The sequence below is a fragment of the Triturus cristatus genome, chromosome 5_2 (genome assembly GCF_964204655.1).
Source record: "Triturus cristatus chromosome 5_2, aTriCri1.1, whole genome shotgun sequence".
In the NCBI taxonomy this organism is placed as follows: Eukaryota; Metazoa; Chordata; class Amphibia; order Caudata; family Salamandridae; genus Triturus; species Triturus cristatus.
The window spans coordinates 176,415,418-176,435,420 of NC_140588.1; the positions used below are offsets into that span (position 1 = coordinate 176,415,418).

Sequence of the window (20,003 nt, forward strand, 5' to 3'; positions counted from 1 at the left end):
GCAGCCTAGTCATGCATTATTTCTCGTTTCTTTCAAAATGCAAATGTGAATACGACTTAGTTCTTTCATGCGTTAGTTTACATTAGTGCACACATGCGCAAAGCAGTTTCTCTCTCGTTCATGTGATGTGTATGTTAGTCCTTTACCGTACACTGTTAGAATGTATTATGGGGGTGTCAGTCCGAGCAGGTTTCTTTTTTTTTGGGTTGCAAAATCCTGCTCTATCTATACCCCCTCTGATGGCTTTCTGGAGCCATTATAAAATACCCACCATACCAAGTGCCATCTTCATCTATATAAAATTCAGTGTTCTCTCTTTTTATGGCACTTTCGTCTAAATCTTTCATCATATCATAGTATTCTCCTTTCATTTCTTCTAGTTGTATCTCGTCTCTTTTTCTTTTTCTTGCTCTTCGTTGATTTTTTGATTCTGTTGCTTCTTTTCTTCCACTCTTCCACTTACAACATTTATATGTTGTTATTATCACTAAGCTATTATGGCTACTGAAATGATTGGCATTATTGTTCTCCCAAATAAGCTACTTCCAAAGGTAGAAAATCATTTACCTACAGAAGAGAAACTCTTACTAAGTCTCTCCCAGACACTGTCAGCCTCCAGTTGGGTCAAGTCTTCATGTAATTTTGTAATATTCTTAATATATCCCTCAATACCTTTACTTTTGTCAGGAATATAGGTACAGCAGTGTTGGATTTTCAACATGCCACAGACTCCATCCTCTTTTGCCAATAAGATATCAAGAGCAAGTCAATTTTGCAAAAACCATTGATGTGATTGCAACCATTTCTGTGTCAATCATCAAGAACCCACCAGCAGTATCTGTTGATAAACGATCAACCGCTGTGGACAATTTTAGAATTTTATGTGAATTCAGAACGACTCCAACTGAGGGTATCAGTGCACCAAAAATATCACCTACTATTTCTGAGAAACTCGCTCTCTTGTTACGTGTTAGTCCTTGTTTTATTTCACTTAGTCTGTTATTGTTTCTGTCTACATGACAGACCTTCGGGAAGACTATTGTAAAATAACAGCTATCATACCTATGTGCAGGCAACCTGTAATAGGCTTTCTTACCACACACATAATAGACTCCTGGGAAGACAGTATCAGTTCCACCCTTCAATTCCCAACCTACTGTAATTTGGAAAGTATGCTCACATTCACTAGTACCAATGAAATAATTGTTATAGTTAGTTTTCATTCTAAGCAAACATAGTTTTCCCTTTTGATGCCAGTCCAGGGACATTGCAGCGTATGTCTCGTCCTTTTCATAATTTCCCTCTCTGAAAGCCCACGGTGGTACTTGTGACTTCTTTCAGCAGCTTTTCTTTGGAAACTTTCCCTTCTATTCTCTGCCATCTCTATAAACACGTTTTCTTCTACCCACAAACTACATGTTAGATTATTTCTATAAGCATATTCTATATACAGTGTTATGGTAATATGGAAGAACTCTCCCATATAACGTGCATTTTTACTACTCAAAACCTTATTCAGTTCTTTTATAACAGGTATTTTTGGAAACACTAAATCTATATTGGAATAATGATACTCGAGCTTCCTCGTCACATAAAAGAGGCTAGTTAGAACACTGCAAGACACACCATATGTTAAAGGTAGGTAATGATATGTCACCCCCTCTGAGACAGACGAAGCTAATTGCATGCACACATAACAATCACTCACATTCATCGTATTGACGTACACGTACAACAATTTAGTAAACACGTTTATCAAGAAATCACTAATTGATTTATCATGATGGAGAATGCTTCCATCTATTGGTTCTATGTTATTATTAGGAGTTTCTTTAGTAACATCACTCACTCTTTCACTTGTTATATTATTAGTATTGTTTCCGTTATTACAAGGACAGTTAATAATACCCACATAAGTGTTAATAGAAAGACACTACATAAGCAAGCTTTAATATATCTGCGTTTTAGACTAGATTTTGGATGTTCAATCACTTGTACTTGAGCCATTTTGTACTCTATTAAAAATATAAAAATCTATCTAAAATTCTAATTTTGCTCAAAAATTTCTGAAAATAGTAGTGTAATCCTACACTTCAAAGCTTTCTTCTTTACCCCTTTCTTTCTTTTCTTTTCTTTAGGTCTTCTGAGTCATTTAATTTTTATTTTCGTCTGACAAGGTTGCACCTTAATGTGTCACAGTTCTTTTAAGGTGGTTTCAATTTGTTTTTGTCAACTTGCTCAGTGTCAGAACTGTCTTTGTGTTCAATTGGATCTGAGCTTTCAATTTCTTCCAAGATGACATACGTCCATTCTGGGGCGGTGGATTTCTTGCTTGGAATTCTTACGCTCCTTGTTTTTCATACTAATTCTTCTCCTGACTCTTCTTGTTCTCTTTGACATGAGACCTCATTACTTTGCTCTGATCTTCTCTTTGACTTTCTCCTCACAAGAGTGTATTTCAGTCTTTTTACTCCACTTGGCCAATTATCACCTTTTCTCGGTCTCTTCGCTTGTACTACCTATTCAACTTCCATATCTGGTTCACAAGTTCTTTTATTTGGCCTTTCTTCTATCTGTTTTTCTTCTTGATTTTCAATAACTTCTGTTTCTTCTGATTCAACAGTAATTTCACTTTCTCCTGGTTCAACCGCACACACTCCAGCCTCTGTTTTTTGACTTTGGTTTACCAGTTGCTGCTCTTCTTGTCTTACAAGTGGACTTGGGACTCCTCTGGTATGGCTTGCATGGATCCAATTTGGCAACCCACCACACTTGACTGCTGTTGTTGTCACCAGTATGATTTGGTAAGGTCCGTTCCACCTGGGTTCTAAACAAGATTTCCTCATGTGTTTCTTGCCGAGAACCCATTTACCAGGACTCAGATGATAAGCTTGATGTATTGGCATTTTTTCCAACCTGGTGAGACACAGAACGCACCAGATCAACCAATCCTCTGCATTAATCAAGCACTAGATCATCAAATATATTCATCAGTTTGTTCACTGGTATGTATGCTTGTCTCATTGCTCTTCCCATTAGGATTTAATGTGGACTCAATCCCATCTTTTTGTCAGGAATGCTTCTAAGGCTCATCAATGCAAGGGGTAATGCATCAGGCCATTTCAGTGTTGTGGATGCATACACTTTCCCTAACCTAGATTTTATTGTGCCATTGATCTACTCAACCACTCCAGATGCTTCGGGTCGATAGGCACAATGCAGCTTCTGTTCAATTTGTAATGCTGCACAAATCATCCGAATTATCTCATTATTGAAGTGAGTTCCTCTATTTGTCTCTAAAGTGACTGGAAATCCAAATCTATGAATCAGTTCTCTCAAAAGCAATTTGGCTACAGTTAGGCTGTCATTTCTTCTCATGGGATAGGCTTCCACCCAGTGAGAAAACAAGTAGATGACAACCAACACATATTTCAGCCCATTGCACGAGGGGAGCTCTATAAAATCCAATTGGAGACAGGTAAACCGACCTGCTGCTTTTCCAATTCGTCCCCAACTAGCAACTGTCTTTCTGCCTGGATTTTGCTGCTGACAGATGATACACCTCTGGCAAAGGCTGTCTGCAATGACCCTGAACTTTGGGTTAAACCATGACTGCTTGAAGAGTCTGATCATTGCATCTCTTCCAACATGTGCAATTCCATGGTATACCCTGGCGATATGGAAAAGTGAAGAATCTGGCATGACTGGTCCTTCGTCGATCTAGACCCACACTTCGTCCTCTGCTCTCTTTCTACAGCCTGAATTTCTCCAAATTTCCTTTTCCTTATCACTTGCTTATTCCTGCAGCTGCCTAATCTCATCCCAAGTTTGAAATGAAGATGTAAACATAAGATGGCAATCGATATTTCCCCTCTCAATCCCTCTGTTGAAGGCTATTAAATTTCGTGCACAGAAACACACTATTTGGTCGGCGTATCTGTTGCCCTTTGTCACATAATCATCTCCTTATTTATGTGCAGCACATTTGACCACTGCAGTTCTTTTGGGCAATTGTAAAGCATCCAATAAATCTTTTACAATTTTGCAGTTTTTTATAGGGGAACCTGAAGAAGTCATAAATCCCCTTTGCATCCATAGCTGATCGAAGTTGTGTACAACCTCAAAACCATATTGACTATCAGTAAATATGGTTACCCTTAGGCTTTTGGCAATTTTGCACGCTCTAATCAGAGCTATCAATTCAGCAATTTGGGTGGAGTTTACCCCTTTTAGACAGGATGCTTCTAGAACTCCCGCTATGGTGCAAACTGCATAGGCAGTGCATAATTCACCTTTCTCATCCCTCAAACATGATCCATCAACAAATATCTCACAGTCTGATTCTTCCAATGGAACATCCTCAATATCAGGCCTGGGTTTGGTGCACAGTTCTGTCAAATCCAAGCAATTGTGATCTGCTTCCTTTCTCACTTCCATGCAATAAGAATTCGACAATAGAGTTGCCGGATTTACAGCTGTGCACCTCACTAGGGTCACATTTTCAGCACCCAAGATCACTCTTTCGTACTTAGTCAGCCGACTAGAGGTATTGTGTTCTGGTGCGTGTTAAAAGGATCTCAACTGAGTGTGGCACATACATCTTGACTGGATATCCCATTACCATCGCTTCACTTTGTTCCAGACGGCTACTGCTTTCAAACAGTCTGGTAATGCTGCAGCCACTGAATCCAAAGTAGCAGAAAAATACGCTACTGGACATCGTGCCATTCCATGTTTCTGAGTTAGGACTGAAAGTGCACACCCATCTCTTTCACAGCAGTACAATGCAAAATCCTATGCATAATCTGGCATTCCCAGTGCAGGTGCTCGAAAAAGACTGTTTCTCAATTTAATAAAAGCTTTCATACTTTCATCACCCAACACAATTGGATCTTTCACATCTTTTCGTGTCAACCTCTGTTGAGGTTTTGCAATCAGTGAGAAACCACTGATCCACTGCCTACAGTATACAACCATTCCCAAAAACATTCGTACTTCCTTCTAAGTTTTGGGCGGGCTCATTTATTTAATCACATTGATTCTTTCTAGTGTCACTTTTCTGACTCCTTTTTCTATTTTGTGTCCTAGGTACTGGACTTCCTGTTTACAACATTTTAATTTTGCTGGTGACACTTTGTGTCCTCCTTCTGCCAAATGGTTCAATAAGGCAACTGTATCTGTCACACATGCCTCTTGTGTCTTTGATGACACTAACAGGTCATCAATGTATTGAACCACAACTGAGTTTCCTGGCATGATTTAAGTCTCCAGACATTTTTTAAAGATCTGATTAAAGATTGAGGGACTCTCTGTGTACCCTTGAGGAACTCGGCACCATGCCAAAACAAGGTCTCCGAACCAGAATGCGAATAAATACTGGCATTCCGGATGTAAAGGAATCGAGAAAAATGCTTGGTACAAATCAATCAGTGTGTACCATTCAGCATCACAAGGAATTTGGTAAAGGATCACTGCTGGATTTCGCACCACTGGACAACAGGGTACTATGATTTTATTAATATTTCTTAAATCCTGCACTATTCTGTATTTCCCACTGGGTTTCTTAATTCCTATAATAGGTGAATAACAAGGACTGCTCAGTATTTCTTTTAAAATTCCCTGTTCAATCATTTGGTCAATCACAGGAGTGACTCCTGCAATTACTTTCGGACTCATTTTGTACTGAGGTGTGTTTGGATATACAGCACCATCTTTCACTGTGATCTGAATCAGGTCTACATTTGTCATTAGACCAATCTCTTTTCCTGAAAAATCCTATACATCCGATCTTACTTCACTTTTTAATTCTTCGGGCAAATTCTCTTCTGTGAGAAGTGAAAACAACTCATCCACTTCTGTCCCTTGCTTTGCTAGCATCATCTCGAATTCGACATCCTCATCAGGTGTCTGAAATGCAATACCATGTGGCGTACAATAGATGGTGCAATTCATTTTGCACAATAAATCCCTACCTAAGAGAATTACTGGACTCGATTTACATACCACAAACCGATGCATGTCTCTGAAATTTCCGAAATGAACTCCTACAACTTGGATAATTTCTCCTGAGAGGGGTAGATTCGGATAATAATGCTGGGGCCACATAGAACCCCCACAGCCCCGGGTACTGTCACCTTCCCGGGGTTTAAAGTGCAAATAATACCAGGTGGTCCATGAAGCCCTCAGGACCACCACCTCCCAGGGGCTTTATTGTTAAAGAATGCTTGGGGGTGCGCAGACCCCCCCCCCACGGCCCTGGGACCGTCACCATGCCAGGGCTTAAATTGTAAATAATGCCAGGGGGACCATGCAGACTCCGTTTCTAGCAAGTGATACCTTAAAAAAATTCTAGAAGTTGAGCAAAATTGCTTTTAGAGAAGAGGAGCTGCATGTTAGCAGCTCCATCTCTGTAAAAGCAATGCTGGCTCCCTCAGGAGGCGGGGAGCTTGCAGGGACTGCTGTTCCTTGAGGGACCAGGGCACCCACAATTGAGGCCTGGTCCTGGGGGATGTGGTCCCTGACCCCGAAATTGACCCCGAAGGGGAGGCCGTGGAGTCCCCTCCCCTCTTTTGTTAAAAAATATGAAAACAGGCCGGGCCCTGGGGTATGGGATCCAGGGAGCTGAAATCATCCCGGAAGGGAAGCCACTTTGCCCCTTCCCTTTCATGTATCATTTTTTTTAAAAGGGCGGGCCCCGGGTACATGGGGGAAATTGGCCCAGGTATGGGAGACACGCAGCCCCCATTGAAAAAAGACCTGCACCAGGAGATGGGGTCCCCAGGGCCAAAAGTGGCCCAGGGAAGGGGGGCTGCAAGGTCCACCTCCCAAAATACATTTTTAAAACAAGAAAAAAGACGAGCAACTCACTGGAGGCCCCACTCACTTTCACCACCACTCTGCAACAAATCCTCCTGTTACCTCCAAGAAGACCCACACAGTGGGATTGCTGAGAGGTCTTCGGAGTCCACACCCACTTTCTCTACCACTCTGCAAACATGTCTCCTGGCACACTGCTTTCTGGAGGATGAAGTCCCCTAGGCTCCAGAGGGTCCATGGGGGCCAACAAGCCTTTCTGTGACCTCCAGTAAGTCCCACACAGCGGATTGCTGAGAGCTGTTCGAAGGCCCGCTTCTTTCTCTTTCTCTTTCCACCACTCTGCAAATGCAACTACTAGTTAAACAAGCATTGGCAAAGCCAATAGGTCTCGCAATGGCTTTATTTTTTTAATTTCCTGATACGAGTTGGCTTTGTAAATTGTATAAAAAAGTTGGCACAAAGCCTTTTTTTGGCACAGTAGTCACACAGAGGACTTATGTGGTTATCTGGTAATATAATCTTTAATTTGATTCTGAGGCCTTCACTATACGCTACTGCTCCGACACTTGCCTTGCTACTGGCCATGTTATACTTGTCAACAGAGGAAGGTGTGTGCACACTGCAATATGCCACCATATGTGATTCCACTAATTTTGAAATGTATCCTCCTAACATTTTTGAAAATTAAGTCCTGTAACTACGGTGGCCACTCTAAACCATGTCACTACACACACTTTTTCTATATAGTCCTGTGCTTCTCATACTTAAATAACGGATATCACGTGTTAGCCTAATTAGATCCACTGACACTAAGACTACAATACCCAGAATGCATTACGTTGTCCTACACAAGCTTAGTCTTGGAAAGTGACACTAATGACACGGAGTGAGGTTTTCACCTTGGCTATGAACTAAGTCCCTAAGTCTAAAGTAGGCTGTGACCTAAACTGGGGCAACTTTGGTGATTCCCGATGATCCTAAATTAGGTGTGAGTAGTTAATGTAATAATTTTTCTTCCTGTGATTTCTGTTGCTTGTGCTGCTCACAATGTTAGGCACTGAAGATCATTGGGTCCAAAAATAAAACAAGAATGAAATGTTATGCTCTGCACCTTATTCTTTTTCAGCTGCTTGCGTCTGAGTGTCCCTCGAAGTGTTACACATGAGACATTTAAATTTCACAAGTACGCATACTGAAAACTTGGAAGCTATATTTTGTGATGTCACATCCTGGTGGACAGTAAAGTCATCATTTACTGTGCTTTAAAAATGAATACAATTGAGTACATAATAAAAAATGTTTTGGGGAACGCACTACTTTTTGCCATTTCCCCCCCAGAACTGATTGGGTGTTTGGGAAGGTGGAGCACAAAGGATTATCTGCAGAGGAGCACCCCTTTGGACTAATGCAGACCCCAGAAGTCGATTTTAGGCACATGGCCTCACCCAGAGAGTGGGGCTTGTATAGAGCAGACCCAGCTGGGTGCTAGCTCCTCGCGCCCACATGCCCACAGAGGCGCTACGTGGAAACCCGAGGGGAAGAGCTGCTGTCAAGGACAGAGGCTCGCACCTTCAGCCGGGAGCTTCGCTCAACAGTTAATACTTTAAGTGGGTTTCAGAAGAGCTGATAATACCAATGAGCCTTTTAATCACGGGTAAGTGGATCAAAGACCAGCGCCACCCGCGGATCCGAACACCGTGTCAATGGCAGGCAGTTATGGAGGAAGAGAATTTAATTAGCACTGCTAAGCACCCCCAGAAGCAGGCCCACTCGGAAATCAATCTTTAATAACATTATCCCTTAAAACTCTCACATTTACCTTTCACACGCGCAGCCCCTCTCTCCGCCCTGCTTGTCATGGGCCCATTCTTAAGCCATCTCCCATGATAATAATGCCGCCAGCCGGCGAAGTTAGACCCTCAGGGCCAGTGGATGGCCAAAGATCGCCTGTGCCTGGCACCAGAGCATCTTCCCGTCTGCTGTCAACTTTTTTAGCTGATTTTTGGGTGATTTTTTCTTCAAGTGCACAATGTGCCAGTGCTTGGCGCAAGGGACTGGACTCCCACTGCCCACTGGGTTAACATGCCCCGCTGTGGGCACGTGAGGCTGAAGGCTCACAAGTCCTTCGGGAGCATCAACATTCCAGACAACGAGGTGGCCCCTATGCCCACCCAGTCACTGCTGCCACCGTCACAGAGGGGCAACTGGCACGACGGGGCTTGAAGAAAAGATTCCTTTAAAAAAAGGGAATAACAAAATAAGCATGATGATGCAGCCACCGGACAATGCCACTTTACAGACGAGTGCATGCGTTAATCACGCATGCGCTACACAAAATGATGCAATACAGCAGCCGTGTCATCGTGCATTTTATGCAGCGAATATTGTAAGCAAACCGGGAAATTATAGATACAACCGGCAACAAAGGGAGAAAGTATAGGGAACAAAGAGAAAGCTAATGTCAGAAACCGAGACAGAGAGAGTGAGACTATAGAGAGAACGTGGAATACAGACCGAGAGCATGCAACGGATATAGAAAACATGGAGTAGAGAGTGAAAATCGGAAACAGAAAGTTGGAATAGAGTGAACATCGGGAACAGTGAGAGAGAATCTCGAGATAATGGAGACAAATTAAATGGGCAACAAAACGAGAAAACAGGGAGCAGAGAGATAAAATAAATTAACAAGCATTGGCCGCGCGGCCGTGAAAGTGATCTCGATCGCGGTGAAAGCGAAAGCAAGGACGTGCTCTGTGGTAAGCACGTGAGTGGTGTGCGTGCAGCAGTGATCGCACTGGAAGGGAGGCAGATGGCGGCTGCGTGCGTGCACGCTCGCCTGAACGCAAGTGCAAGGCCACCAGAAGCCTGTGGCAGCACTTTGAAAACCCACACACTAAATTTCTCGCAGGGCAGCGTCTGCGCTGGCTCAGTGAGACCTAAAAAGCATTGAAATTCACTTAAAAAACAAAGGTTACAGGGAGGTTATAGTTAGGAAATAGATTTTAAAAAAACCTTAGAAATTCACTGAAAAGACAAAGGTTTCAGTGAGTGAGATGGTGTGTGAGTGGCTCTATGGGGGAGTGAATGAGTGGGTTTGTGAGTACTGATATGGGTGTATGAATGGGTATGTGAGTGGTTGTGCGGGTGAGTGAGTGGAGGTACGCAAGGTTGTATGGGGGTATGAGTAGGTGTGTGAATGGTTCCGTGGATGATGGCATCACTGATGTCATTTGAGCTGTCATCAGTGATGTCACTGACCATGTCATCAGTGATGTAATATGTGAGGTCATAAGTGGTGAATTGTGGGGGCGTAAGTTATACTTAGGTCAGGTACCTATAAGTGTCAAATTTTACTGGTTTTGTACAAGGGAAATCTAAGCCTAACTATAAAGATCCTTTAACCTCTGTTTTTTTCAGTCAATTTCTAAGGTTTTTTCAATTCTATTTCCTAACTATAACGTTCCTGTAACCTTTGGTTTTCTACAGTGATATATATATATAGCCCCCTATTCCATACAACAAGCTAATTAGGAAAAGCTGTTTGTGCTCAATACAATGGTAGTTTCTAAATAATTGGGATGGTAAATGCTGTAGAATGCAACATTTATCTGTAAACAAGAGATATTCAGTAGATATGACTATTTCTATGATAAAGAGTAGGGTGAATGAAGCAATGGGCCTTGTGTGTTATCGCAAACCTGATCTCTAATCGCAGTTCAGTTGGTTTTAATGATGTTTAGCCAACTCCTTGGATCTCACATTCATGTCCTTCTTTTGATTTCTTCTGTCTTTTTTTGTTCTAGTGCCAGGATTACAGAGAAGAAACCCTAACAGGAGACCTTTGTGACGAACTTTGTGTGGCTGAAAAGTTGGTGTACAAGCATTGCCTTTACTATGAAAAAGGCAAGAAGGTCATCCAGCTTGACTGGCAGGGACGTCCTGTGATCCTGAAGTCAAAGAAGGACATCTTCTCCAGCTACCAGAGCCTCAGTGTGCTTGAGGAAGCAGATGCCCAGGACCTTCCTGAAACAGAACTTCTCCTTTTGGTGGCACTGGAGGTTAAAAATGTCCTTGGACTGGATTTATCCAATAGTACAAATATACCCTTTTGGAGCCGAAAGAAGAAAAGCCCACAATGGAAAGCGCAGGTAGCCAGCATGTGGTCTCTGCTCCAACAGGAGGAATATGTTTACTTCAGTCTCTTGCAAGACTTCAGCAAGCATGTCTTGCAGGTGATCGGTACCTGTGGCCACTTCTATGCAGTGGAGTATCTTGACAGTGGACAAGCATGGCACCCTACAATGTTTCCCCTAAAGGATCTGAGCAAATCCCTGTTCACCAGTGGCAAACGCAGGGTGGAAGCAATCAATGTCATTGCACTCAGTTTCCTAGATATGGTGACACAGTTTGACAATGACTTCACTCACCGTCTTCACCTCTGTGATATCAAACCAGAAAATTTTGCAATAAGAAAGGACCTTACAGTAAGTTTATTTGGTGCAAGCGGAGAAACAACTGGAAAAATGTGCATTTGCACTCTCTCTTCTTATGTGGGGTAATGTTTTTTTCCCAAGCCACGAGCAATCCATCTTGCACAACACATTAGAGATCTGTTAGAATGTACCAGCAGATGAATTGGTCAAAGAGAGAATGCATGAAAATGTTTTCCCCATTGAGGTAAGAAAGCAACAAATCTGAAAATGTATCACATTCTTTTCTACACTATTAGCAGCTTTTGAAATGACGATATTGTTACTGGTAGTCCATCAAGCATATGACTCCTGAACCACTGCGAGCCCACAGGAAAATTAAGGAGTACATATTAAAAAATGAGCCCTGAATGCGGTCATTCCCAGGGTCAAAACATCCTCCGCCCCTTCACTATAGACCTTTGCCCCCCACCTGCACATACTTTTAACCCGGATCCGCTCACTGTCTCCGACTCCCCCACTCCCTCGAATCCTCTATCCAGATCCTCTTGACACTGTGCACATCATGTCCTCTGCTCAGCACATGCCAGACTCAACACTGCATGTCCTCTTCCATTCTTTAAACACTCTCTGTTCTACTCTGCACATTCTGGGCCTCGCGAAGAATACTATTCAACATTCTCCAAATAACTACACATTACCTTTTACCAACTCAATTTTATATTTTATCTTCTTAACCCGCATAACTTTTTATAATGGCTTTTATTATCTTACATATTTTTATTGATTCCTTATTTGCACTGTTGCATTTTTAGGTTTTTCGTGTTAAAGTTGTTTTCTATTTTTACACAGATTTTAGAAAATAGGCACGGGATATTTTTCAACAATTTTAGCCTGATTTTTCAGGAAGGAGATTCCCTTGCAATATTGTAAAGGCAATCTCAGGGCTTGGTAATAAGCGAGCCTCTCTGGGCATTAGCTGGGTGGAAGAAGAACATCTCTGTACCTGAGTGGACTAGACACACATCATGTTTTGTGCTTTGGAGAGACACAATTACGGAAAGTATAAAAATGGCTCTGAGGTGTGAATAGCAATATGTACGTATGTGTACGGTATAAGGTCAATAAGTGATAGGAAAGGGAGCTGGATTGTGGACAGTTAATGCATTGTGATGTAGAGTACTCTAAATAGGTGGGTATTCAACTCTTTCCTAAATTGGAGCAGCACTAGGGAAGTCCTGATTGGTATAAGGATGATGTTTCAGATCCTGTGTGAATACATAGAAAATGTCTGCTGTCTTGGTTTTTTCCTTTTTAAACATATTAGTCAGCAGTTTTATGGTGTCCTGCCTATGGGTGTGCTGAGAACCACTGGAGGTGATCAGCTTGTCTGCAAGATAAGTGGGGATGCTGGTTGTGATGGCTTTGTAAATGATGCAACTGGTTCTGAAGATGGTGTGGACTGGCAAGGAGAGTCAATGGGGTTCCATCAGGATGTGGTTAATCGTATTTCTTCAGGCTCTGGATGAGATGTGCTGCGGCATGTAAGATGCCCCTAATAGGTGCCAGTGTGGAATCCAGTAGGCCATGTAGCAGAGAGTTATCACCATCCAGTTGCAAGATTACACGGGCAAGTTACCACCATCAAGATGCATGAACACACAGAGTGCAAGAAGCACTGCAGCTGATGGCCAGTTTCTTTGAGCAGCTGGGCTTCTTGACACTCTGTGCATTCTCTGCCCTTGAAAACAGAGAATCTTAAGTGAAATGTTGGAGTTGGCTATATGCATACAGCCATCGAAGCATCGGCTGGTTCCTAATGTTGCAAGGTAATAGAAAAAAGCAAGGAGCCTACTGGCTACATGTAGTGGCAAAGCAAGGAACCCAACCTGTAAACAAAGAGTTGGGATAATTTAAGCTCCCACTATCAACATAAAAAACTCAGTAAATTTGCAAAATTGAGTCAGGTGCCCACCAACACATGCCCTTGAAATGTATACATAGTTCTAACAAAGGGACTTGTAATTCATCATAGGTATAAAAACTACAAGGCAAAGTATCCGTACAACAAAATTGGTGAGATCTGCTTCCTCAGCAAAGACAATATACCTAGAATGACATGCTCTTTCTATAGAAATACAACGATTCCAAGTGGTTCTTATTTCCCAGTTCATTTAGGGTTTACGTTTAGCTTGCAACTGTGCCTGATCATTTAATGTAGGTAGATGCATGCACACTGACATCAAACTATATCTGAATCTTAACTGCAGTAAAATGGGCTGGAATTAAAAAGCAAAATAAGCCACTTTTAGGCCATATTCAAAGGTCGATGAATGTTTGAGCACTCAATACAGGGTCTTTGTCCCCATTTCCAGTGTTTTTCTGCTTGTGTTTGTCCGTCCCAGACACCATCTTCGTTCCTTTGTATCTGTATCTCCATGATGCTTGGCCATGTATCTTTGCCCCAGTGCCTTAATCTGTTTCACCAACCTCCTATAGCTTAGTGTGTTTCTTCCCAAGGCTCTGCCTGTATGTCTCTAAGTTACACTGCTTGTGTCTCCCTTCTCTCCTGTGGTGTGTTCCTTCCTCACAGCTTATATCAGTGTTTCCTATTCAATGTCAATATTTCTCCCCACCCCAGCATTTATGTGTCCCTTCTCCAGTGTCATTGCTTTTAATTGACAAAACAAGAGGGTTGAGACATAGGACCGGGCCCGTGTGAGTCTCAAAAGATGATGGTCCTTATGAAATAAGAACAAGCATCTGCAATGCAATAGGGCTCACATTTTCTAAACTTCGACCTATTGGCATTGTAAATGACAATGCCTTTTTATTTATGTGCACTTTGTACTTCTAGTCATTGCTTGCAGGTTTTCAAAACACATAAATAAAAGGCATTGTCATTTACAATGCCAATAGCTCAAAATCTCGCAAATGCAAGACCTATTGCATTGCAAATGCTTGTATTTCGAGGCCAGGAAACATTTGGCAATAAAATCTGCAAAATATAATGTATTTGTCTAATAGAAACAATCTGACAGTAGGAGATTACTTTACAAGTACTATTTTTCTGAAATATTTGAAAGCAAACTGTGGGAGAACCGGCCATATTAGAAAACAATAAGAGTTTGCAAAATTTGTGTGGAACCAACTACCAGTTCTTGCCCCTTACAAGATATGAAAACTTTTAACATCCAGACAATGCTTATTTCTGAGAAGGTGGCAAGGCTTTAAGGAAGCGATATGTGCGCTTCTAGTTTACTGAAAAAATAATCAGATAATCATTTCTGACATTAAGGGGTACCATGACAAAGGGACGGGTACACCAACCAGGATCTGCTACCCGCGTCGAATGTGTGCTTCTTCGCAGCACGGGTGAGCGGGTCACTTTCAGGGAGCTAATCGCGGCTCGCCCATTGGAGTGGGAACGGTGACCATGGATATGCTTCCGAGTGACAACACTCTCTTTTCCCCTCTCGAGACACCACGCAGCCCCATGCGATCTCCAGGAAAGCAATGAAGGTCTACCGAAAGACCGGGCCTGTAACTATGCATGAAGGGGCTTAAAGGAAAGGAGCACACCTGCAAGGAGAACAGACACCGAACGCTTCAGATTAGCTGCCATCTTCAGAAAGAAAGGAGGAGCGGAGAAAGAGGCGGGCAATAACAAGGGAGGAATAGGAGGGGCTATGAGAGGAAGGCGTGGCCGGGGAAAGGAGAAATACTCACCCAGGCTAAGAAACACGTAGCGCACACATGAACACACATGAAGAAACCCAGAGAGAAATTCTGGCACATACAGCGAGAAACACACATACACACAAAATGTTTACACCAATACACTCATAATACATATGCATTTAAACATCCATGCACACATATTAAATAACACTCATGCACGTGTGTGCATGAGGTGGTGTATGAGCAAACAACGAGGGGGGAGGGAGCAAGCAGCCACAAGAGGGGTGGTGGAAGGGGCAGGATCTAGCAAGCTCGTACTGCAATTGGGGTGGGTGGAGACTCCTTCCTACTCCCGAAAAAACAAAACCTTGAATGTCCCAGAAAGGTCGCAAAACAATCCCCATGGACTTTATTTGTAAAAAAAACAAAAACAATGAGTTGGGCAAGCTGCGCACAAGACGTGTGGCTGCCATGATTTAATGTTAAAAATACAATGAGTTGGATGAGCTGCGCGGCCCCTCCCGCGAGTGTTGCATGGCACCATTCTGAAATTGAAAGCGCGTATTGCGCGCTGCAAATAGAAAAAAGTAAAAAAATTGGCCACCATTGCTAAAGCTGGCTTCCCACCAGTGCTCTTAATTAATTAGGCAAAGAGTTCTCCCGAAGGGCTAATGCAAGCAATACCGTAAGGACCCAGGTAAAACGTCCAGTCCTGATGTGAGGTTACAAAAGAAGACAGGAAGGTACTAAGAAGGGACTCATGAGCATATTAACAAATCAAAATCCAACATTTGGGGAGAAGATGTAGCCTTACGGCTAGAACGGTCGACCTCGGACCGGTTTTGAGTCTCGGCAACGACGCTCAACATCCTGTGATTCTGGGCAAATTACTCAATCTCCCCTTGCCTAACAAAAAATAAATGAATGTGTTCATCTGTAACAAAACTGGTGATCATGTAAAGCGCTCTGATACCCGATGTCTCGGGTCTAGTTCGCGCTATATAAAAAATGTAGGAAGGACAGTCACAGCAGCCAATTGAAAAGATGGGCGGAGAGTGGGAGGAGCTTTAAGTCCCTACCTGAATACAGCATGCCTCACAGATCAGCGCATGCGCTGCCCAGGCTTGACCTAAAAACCTTCTTAGCACAAAATTCTAAGTCAAAACCGTAAAGGTTTATTCAAATTTAAGAATCATTACAGAAGGCAAAATGTAATTAGTCAGTACAATTTGAATCAGCCTCAATAATGTATCAAATAACGCAAATGCGAGAGGATCAACATAAGGACAATTTCAAAAGCAAGTAAACTGTAAGAACCAAAGTATAGTTCAGCAAAAAGACTAATGCAGAGTCTATTCAAATAGGGCCAGAAAGAGTGTACATCAAAAGACAAACTAGCATTGAGCCTGCACAGTTCCGAAAGCAAGAAAAGCCCAAGTATAGGCAGACTTGCATGGTATCTACCTATGTGGATGGAAATAAAAAGTCTGGTACATCTCCCGGAAAGGGCTAATTTTATAGGTTAGGGGCAGTGAAAGCCACACACTCTACATGGTGAAATCTGACATAATAGAGCTATTCTAATAAAGTTACATAAACCAATGGCTTTAACGTATTTCAGCACTGTGAAATAATTCTATCTTGCCTATTATCTGAAATGGAAGGACAGAGAAGGCAGACATGGACTAGAAAACTAATTATTGTAATTTAAAAGCACAAATCTTTCGGTCACTGTAAAATGAATATCAATGCAGGCTGACTAGGCCACAGACAGGTTAACTGAAGCCTGATTATGTTTACTAGGACACATTGAAATCAAGCATAATTTTAGTTACAAATGCTCTCACACCAGCATCTGTATCCATGTCTCAGTGCCCAATGTCAGTGCCTACATTTTCCTGTCCCAAGGTACTTTCTTCCTTAGTGCCCTTGTCCAAGTCTCCCTCCCCTAATGCCAACGTCTTTGGCTCTATATTTCAATGCCTGTGTTCATGTCTACCTGCCGCAGTGTCTGTATCAAACTATCTCAGTTTCCATGGTGTACAGTGCCAGCGTTATCATCTCTATTCCTATGTCTGTGTCTTCTGGCCCTAGTATCTGTATCCCTTAGGTCCAGTGTTAATTTCTTCCCCAGTGTCTGTCTCACTGATCAAATGTCTGTGTCTCCATGTATGTGTTCATATCTTCTTGTCCCAATGCCTGTATCTCTCTATCCTAATGTCTTGGACTCCCTGTGACTTCCTGTGCCCATCTCCCTGCTCCAATGAAGGTGGCACACTATCCAAGACATGGAGCCACAAAAAATTGAATACAGCAACGAAACTTTGACATATGCCCTAAATTTGTGTAGGCTTCCTACTGCCTGGGAGTTCACAAAATCCCCACAATCTAAAAGGAAAATCTAAGAAATTGTAGATTTTTATGAATACTCCTCCTGAGCAACTGTTCATGAGGGCTAGCTGCAAGGCAGACAATCCAGATCAGTAAATTGACTGGATTAATGCATTTGCACAGCACTAACTTTTTGTCACTATGAACAGCTGCCCTAACAAACCTATTTGTGTTCGTTTTCCACCAAGGAAACACATTTACATCAGCTGTGTAAGCAGTAGTATTACATGTGTTTCCAAGGCGGAAATGTGTGCAAAATGCATGGACATTGTGCCACACCCTCCTTTTACTCACTAACCCTACACTTAGTAGTGTAGAAATCCATCAGACTAATAGATGTTCCACAGTACCAAGTTTCATTTCACGTACACTGATTCTGTGAGCCGGGATCTTGGGATCTACTGGACTTTGTAAATATGAAAGAGTTGATAGTGATAGGACCGGATTCTTGCCTACCTTATAATCTCCAAGAATCCTCTCAGGTCGCCAGGATCTTTTTATCTGCTAAATAGTGTAGAGGGGAGGAAATTCAAATCTCTATACATAATCAACAGAATCAAATTTCTGTTTCAAAGGACCACTGACTCTGAATCTAAATTTTTAAGATTGTATTACAACCAAGAATAACTGCACATACAAACACCTCAATACAAGGTGAAGAAAATAAATGGGCACTAATACAAACTAAATTCTACGTAGAAGTCTCATTCGACTCAGAATAAGAAGAATAATCAATTCTAAAAGCATCAATAAACCAATAGTTGGTCCAATCTCTACATCTGAAATCATTAGCTTAAAAGGAAAAACGTTAGTCTATCCCTACTCTACCTCTAAGGTGACATCCCTACTTAGCATTTCCCTTCCCAGGCAAGAGAATAAAAAAAAGGTGTCAAAAGTGAAGACTTCCTTAGAAGTACATTCACTTAGTCAAAGCTCATTCTAAGATGCTCCTTCTAGCTTCCCATCTAAACCTAAACTACTCCACCCTTTGGTCACTGTCCCTTATACAAAATCCCAAAAACATAGAACATGCCCTTCGGCACACCTCTTCAGCCAGGTCTTCTTCCAGTACTTTTCCAGTGAAACTTGTACTTCATCCAACGACGGTTAGCTTGACCTTGGGTCCCAGGCACCTTCCGTGCATTCCAATGTACTCCCCTGTTGGCTTCTCGTACCATTCTAACTCCTAAAACAAAGACCTAGTCTCTCTAACGAGCTAAATGTCCAAGCACCTGCAACAGAAACATGGGAACGAAAAACTTTTCTCTTCTCTAAGATTTTCCATTCTCCCGAAACCCAAAGCCTTTACCAAGGGAAATCATTGTTGGCCTACAACGTTTAGCTAACATAAGAAATGAACAGGCTTTTCTCTTTAAACGTATATGCGATCAGGCCTTTACACTGTTAAACACACTCCTAAATCACACTTTAAGCATTAGTTTCATTACTCCTTTGTACGTGAATAAGCAGACTAAACGTGCAACTTTAACATGGTGCACGTTTAAACTAATACATTGCATTACGTAAAACCCAAACACTATGCATTTACTAAAATTACATTTACAATGATATTCGACATTTCTCTTCATAAACATGGTTACATTTCTAATCACCCCTATGTTAAACAAATCTAATGATACATTTCAATGTCACCCCTAAACTACGTCGATTAATATGTGGGTGCGGACTAACAGTGAATATGATGCACCACTACAAAATTTCAGAATAACGTGACGCTCTATCAATAGTTAGCACTCATTTCCTCAGCAGAACCTGACCCCCCCTTTTTCTCGGCGGAGGTCCCGCATATATAGAAGTGTCGAACCTCTTTTGATGTTTTCATGGATGTAAATGTCACACACACATCAACACACGCATGCTCACGCATCCACGCATGCACACATGTGATTTGCCAGCTTTCTTTCTCATTGGCCAATCAGTACAACTGTTTTGTTAATTGGGCTCTCCTTCCTTCACTAACTTCCCATCTACTCAGGCACTCATTCTAGAGGGCTAGCAATACTAATTAGGGCTGAAATATGATATTGTTGCGATTTTGATTACATAATGTGCAGTCTTTTCCTGTGCATTGTGGGCATCACAAAATATGTGCTTAGAAACACCATAATATTTTAAATTTCACAACTCACAATAAAGTGAAAACGTGAAGTACCGTTGCGCTATACTACATTCTGAGGGGCTTGTTTATGAGCCCTTTGCACTGCTTCACTTTTTGTAATGCTGCAGCAGTGTCAAAAATGCGTCACGTTCTGCCATATTTACAAAGTGACGCATCTAAGAAGATGCATCACTTTGTAAAGCTCTACACTACATTATGCCTGCGTCAGATAAAACGCATTCAGGGTGGGCACTCAACAGTAAAAAGGGATATAGAAGTGGCACAATGAAATTATGAGATTTCACTATGCCAATTCTAGGACGCCATTGCATTAAAATCTTACGCCTGCCTCACAGCAGGCGTAAGACTGAGGCAGGCATCTTTAACATGGGACTTACCCATGTGTAATGATCCATTACTGGAGTAGCGTAACTTTTGTGACACACTCCAGCAGTGAGTCATTACGGCACCTACAGATATGTCAGAAACACTGACCTATCTGTCCATGTCGAAGGGATTTACAGATACGTCAGTATTTCTGACGTATCTGTAAATCCTTGCGACAT

At 42.0% G+C, this 20,003-nt stretch overlaps 1 protein-coding gene across 2 annotated transcripts in view; it reads left to right on the forward strand.

Annotated features, from left to right (window-relative positions):
• Nucleotides 1-20,003, forward strand: part of DIPK1C (divergent protein kinase domain 1C) — a 461,342-nt gene that overhangs the window by 272,551 nt on the left and 168,788 nt on the right. For both annotated transcript variants that reach the window (XM_085606942.1, XM_085606941.1), the window contains exon 2: nt 10,620-11,300. In XM_085606942.1, coding sequence (XP_085463068.1) covers nt 10,620-11,300 — 681 coding nt within the window. The remainder of the gene's footprint in view (nt 1-10,619; nt 11,301-20,003) is intronic.